The sequence below is a fragment of the Macrobrachium rosenbergii genome, chromosome 7, assembly GCF_040412425.1.
Source record: "Macrobrachium rosenbergii isolate ZJJX-2024 chromosome 7, ASM4041242v1, whole genome shotgun sequence".
In the NCBI taxonomy this organism is placed as follows: domain Eukaryota; kingdom Metazoa; phylum Arthropoda; class Malacostraca; order Decapoda; family Palaemonidae; genus Macrobrachium; species Macrobrachium rosenbergii.
This window is the reverse complement of record NC_089747.1, coordinates 29,539,001-29,545,000: the sequence shown is the minus strand read 5'-3', so window position 1 is coordinate 29,545,000 and position 6,000 is coordinate 29,539,001. Positions and strand designations below refer to the sequence as shown.

The 6,000-nt window shown below is 37.9% G+C and overlaps 1 protein-coding gene across 1 annotated transcript in view; it reads right to left on the bottom strand.

Annotated features, from left to right (window-relative positions):
• Window positions 1–6,000, bottom strand: part of Mcm10 (minichromosome maintenance 10 homolog) — a 178,678-nt gene that overhangs the window by 64,129 nt on the left and 108,549 nt on the right. Inside the window, 1 exon segment of the mRNA XM_067106911.1 lies at window positions 2,377–2,600. Within this exon segment, the coding sequence (XP_066963012.1) occupies window positions 2,377–2,600 (224 nt within the window).

The window sequence follows — 6,000 nt, the reverse complement described above, 5'->3', positions numbered from 1 at the left end:
ACCTGATGCCTATCCTTGCCATTAGCACCGTAACTTGATGCAATATCAAGTTACGGCACTGTAAAACACTGTTAACAGCAGTGAAAGGCACCGTAAGATCGAAACTGCCATAAGTCATTGTCACCATAAGTTGGTGATGCAGTATAAATATGATATATATTATCTTTCTATATATATATATATACAGTGATTGTCCTACTTACAATGGAGTTAGGTTCCAAAAACCCCACTGTTTGTTGGAAAAAATGTATCTCAAATTTAACTTAGCCTACACTAGGGTATTCAATACCATCTATACATATGGTAGCCAACACTATACACTATACTCTATACTGTACATATACGATATAGTAATTATCAATATCAGCTAACTCTGGAGGTTCATCCAGACTGACTTATGATAATTCAATACAACGAGAAACTGATAAAACAAAACACTATGGTACATACAGGTAGTTCCCGGTTAACGGCGGGGGTTCTGTCCCCGGACGAGCGCTGCTAACTGAAAATCGGCAATAATAGCACCGAACACACTGCTTAACAGCACCGTTAACCGGATATCGGCACCGATAAACCACTTACCGACGCCAATAACTCTTGGCTGGAGGGCTTTCTAAAGGTTGAAATTCTCTTAGCAGTGATAGAAAATTGTCTACCCATCTCTGTCGGAAACTACTACAACGAGTCAATCTTCATCCCCAGGTAAACAATCAACTGGGTCAGAAGAAGCACAAACTTGACACTGATCAGAATGACCAGCACAGAGGCCAGACAAAAAAAAAAAAATCCTTTGCCCTCAAGACTGCCTGATGCATGTTGGCAAGAGCTAACCAGTCTTCCAAGTATAGGAGACCGATTCCTAGCAGACAACTCCATCCAACTAATGGTGCCAAAACATGGATGAATACCTGTGGTACTGTGATCAGACCAAAACACTGAGTTCTGAATTGGAAAACCTTCCCTTCGAAGACAAAGCGGAGATACTTCCTTGACTGAGGGTGGAACAGGACTTGGAAGTATTCACCCTGCATATTAATAGAAATTATTCAGTTGCTCTTGTGGATGGCTACCAGGAAGGAACTGGATAACACCGTCAAAAAGGGAGTCAAACCAACAAGATTCTTAAGAATGCCCCAACAATATTTTCCAGCCTTGGGAACAAGCAAAAAGGCAACCGTGACTCTCAAGTGACATGTCAAACTTGCACAATTGCCTCCTTGTAAAACAACAGCCTGATCTGCGAAACTCAGAACTTCTTGGTGGGTACGGAAGGATGTTGAGGACACAGACAAGAAAAGAAGTGTAACAAAAGGTTTGAAGTTTCCCTCCCTGAGAACCATCACCATGCAAGGTTTTGCTCCTTAGCTTTGCCAGGCACTCAAAAATTCTGTAGACAGCTTCCTACTGGACCATAAGGGCTCAAAATCCCCTTAGAATGTGTGCCTTGATGACTACAATATAGCTTACTGGAAGCAGATGAATCTTAGAGAGTGGTTTGTATTAATATTCTGATCAAAACTTTGGTGTGGGACCAGCTGCAGGTGCAGGACTTACTGCCAGAGCTAAGTAATTGCCTAGGTAATCTATCAGGTCCTCACATCTTCCAATACCTCACGAAATTATTCATTTTCTCATCAGACCACTACTTACATTCCTCATGAGAAGAAAAATCACACTCATTGCCCCTATGGGTAACAAACACACAGTGACCATACCCAATTGAATACTGCATTACAAGAACTCCTTCCTACAGAACCTAACACTCCTATCTCTGTTTGCCATATGTGACATACTGTAATGCAAATCAGAAAACAAGTACAATACTGTATAGAAGAAAATTGGCCAAAAAAGTCCAAATTTGCACAGCCAATTCACACTGTGTGAGTAAGTAACCGGCAGGAACACAAACATTCCAATGCCAACTAGGAGGAAACAGGTGATAACAGACAGTCCATCTGAGTATGGGAAATGTTGCTCATTTGTTTATTTTGCTTGCTGAATGCACCTAAAAGCACGAATATGTAAGCTACCTTTACCGGTAGGGAAGATTCTCCCAAATCAATAGCAATTTAATGAAAACACATTTTGAAACTCATCAAACTAGCATCAGAGCAAGAAAGAGTTGAAGAAGTTGGACAGTTAGGTTGGAGGAGACCAATTTGCACTGATTATAAATGATAAGAAATAAGCAATGTAGTTGGGTCCAAAGGATCACTGCAGAGACCATTAGTACCTGAAACAGTCTGCCACACAAGACACGATGCAACAGTACCACCTTGGAGGGGGACAGTATCTCTAACAATGATCAGTGTCACAATTAAAAGCTATTGTAAAGGCATGCAAAACAATCAAGCAAAACACATCATAGTTACGTACAGGTTCTCATTCCTCTGAGATACTTTTCGGATGGCTTCAATTTCAGTGTTACTCATGTGCTTTAACACAAATGTATTTTTCTTGTCTTCTTCTTTCAATTCTTGTGTCTTGATTTTCAATTTTAGAGAGTTAAGTGTAGCCAAATCTTTAACCTTATTGGCTTTAGCCTGCTTCTGTTGATTACCAGGGGAAGGAGCAGTATAGAGCTGACCTCCATAGAAAACCTGTCAAAGAACAAAATTAAATCAATCTGCTACCCATAATTTTGACATCAAACAAACAAAACACATCTGTTAGGCGACATTACACATAATACAGGGACAAATCCAAAGAGAGTACAAGGACTACTCTACATACATAAGGCTAGACACATGTATTTTCAGAGATATGTAAGGCTTAAAAAAACAATGCAATGGCATTCATGGTGAAGAACCTATATGCTTTTCTTTCAGTTAGGGGTGGTAACAACTAGAAGGCAGACATTCATGTGCTGCTAATGCAAAGTTTTCATAGAAAAATTGATGATGCTCAAGCATGTTTACTGATTTTCATTAGTCCTTTATTTATTAGTAAGGGATTTTAAAGTGAATATATAACATGTTATAGCCTATCATTACATAGTGTGTACAGTAATACTCTATCATTACATTTATATGTCAAAAACTCATATTAACTATCACTTTGCTAAGCATGTGTTGCAGTCCCACATTTTTGATGTTTTGTGTGTTAGTAATAAAACTACTATTTCTTGCATGTTAATTGATCATCATTAAAACATATTTTTTATTTTGCCTTCGTTGATCATTTCAAAGTGAATATATGCTGTTATATCCTTCCACAATCTTTTAAGTTACTCTAAACCTTTTTATAATAGCCTTCACTTTGAAGAGTACAATAGTCCAGTACAGTATTCTGAATTTCATTCATCAATAATAAATGCATATTTATTATTCATTACATTTCCATATTTATTATTCATTACATTCCATTTTTTATTTCTCTTTTGTTACCATATTTGAGTACATGTATTTTAAGGAATGGGCTCATACAGTATTTTATATGTTGAAACTTAAACTGTACACATATTAAAAACTTGGTGCATACTATAGCCTAGCCTAATTCTGAAGAGCTTACAAATCTCAACTCGATCATTATGTGAAGTAAATGACACACTCTTGGGGTCAAATATTAAATGTTATATACTATATAAATTAAAATGTAGTAGTGCAGTTTTATGTGGTAAATCATCGATTCAATTATGAGCTGATCATGCAATGTAAGCTTGGATGCTAGCTACGTCTGTTCACCTGTGTGAGCATGCTATTTACAGTACATACATGGTGAGTACCTGTATTTGATTATCTATTATTTATCAAAATGAAGTGGGCATTTAACTTTATGCCTCTGATTACATAAGCTTTTACATTCACAAAAAAATTATATTCAAAGGAAAAAGCTGACAGATTAGGATAAGCAGTTCCACAGTGACGTATATTACCAATGTATGAACTGAATAAATCTTTTTTTAATCTTATCCATATTTATTTTAACTGTAATAATTTACTTTGAAAGCATTTATTTACTTTCATGTATATTGCACTGCTCCATTATTGGTCTGTGCTATAAAAGCACCGTGGCTTTGTGATAAAAAAAAAAAAATGAAGTTTACAGGAATCTAGTTACAAAACTCATGCTTTTGTTGGTTTCAAACAACTTTGCTTGACATCATAATGGCTGCCTTACTAAACAGTTACGCTTGATAAACTTTTAACACACAGTTATATGGCACCAATAGATACAGAAAACACATTGCCGAGACTGTAAGTATGAGATGCATTGAAGAATTGTTGGACCAAACAATTATTACCTATCACCTACTATTCAAAACAGTCTACACTTAGCTAAAAGACAATTGGTGGCCATTATTTGCCTTTTATTTATATACCATGCCTGTATAAACTATCATGAAAGATCCATCATCTATACTTCCTCAACACCATGAATGGGGTTGGAGGTGTTTTATGGGTTTCTGAAGGGTTTTTGACTTGCGTGAGAGATTCCTGAACCTAATTCTTATGTGTTGAGGAGTCACTGTACTATCCTAAATTCTGTAAGAATATGAGTTAAGTTCATGACTAAAAATCTTGGCATATAATAAATAACATTATCCTGAGTCAATCACAGTGTATTTCATGCTGAACTAACATATAATCCAGTGTTGCAATAATAACTATCACATTTACAGAGTGTATGACCAAAATATATGAAAATATAATTTTCTTAAAATAAACTAAATTTGTCAGACACATCACTTTATGATAGTCTAATCTGCAAGTAGCCAAACTTCAGATATGCCCAAAAAGCAAATGAGTCTGATTTTCTACCTTTCTGAGCATGTATCTGGGTCTCTTGCCATACTTGCTGATATAACTGAACCAGCTGCAATAACAAGTAGTAAGGAAGACAGCAATTTTCCTTACAGTAATAGGTTTGTATGTGATAACATTTATTTTATTCTAGGAAAAATATTTTTCTCAAAACAAGCCTATTACTTTACAACTGCCTGTGTATCTACTTAGATGGGATAGATTCGGTGTTCAAAAGATCCCTATGAGCAAGGATACTGGACCAATGACCCACCTAGTTAGAGATAAAGATATATAATATGGGTACTGGACCAATGACCCACCTAGTTAGAGATAAAGATATATAATATGAGTCTTGAAACTGACAAGGTACCGAGCTGGGGCATCCCTTTTTAACAATGTACAGTAACTGGTTGTACTTGTTTGAGGATTCATTTCCTGAAGAACAGTAAAAATGATGTCTATAATAAAGGTGAGGTGTATGAGAGGGTACCCCAGAAAGTACACACCTAAGGATCAGTGAATGGCTTGATAAGCATGAGAATGATGAAGGCAGTTAGTCTGTGGCCATGGACTGCCAATTCTTTCCATGTCAAGACACCATTTAGTCTAGAAAATACTGGGCCAATCAATCAATTACAAGACCGCTGCACCCGTGACCTCGTGATGAAGAATAACCCCTCTCCGCCAGCAAGATCCTCAAGCAGAAGAACGTGGTCTACCAATTTGTATGTCCTGTCCGAGGATGCCCCGGCGTTTATATTAGAATGACCAGGATGCGTCTGTCAAAAAGGACCCCTGCAACGCCCAGGAGGGTGCCATCATGAACCATGCCCATGCTACCCACAATATTTCCATCTCCCGCGACGGTATTATACAAAATATAAGTATAATAGGGAGAGCCGCCAACCCTCGACGTCTGCGCCTGCTGGAGGTGCTCCTCATTGGCGAAAGAAAACCCAAAATGAATACGACGCAGGAGGCATCGCTCCTACCCACGAATTCGAGAAGAGCAATGCCGAACACCCACCAAATCCAACAAATACCTGAAAATGACAACCCTGAGAATGGAGACGCCCCTGATGAGCGAGGCACCCTTTGAGACAACCCCCTGACTACGAGAGAAAGAGTAAATAATGACATCATTCATTCTCCGCCCAATAGCAGCCAAACTACCGATGATGTCAGTCGGCATGACATCACGCAACGGCAGGCCAATGGGAATGCTGGAATAAGTGATATTCCCAGGTCGCGAAGA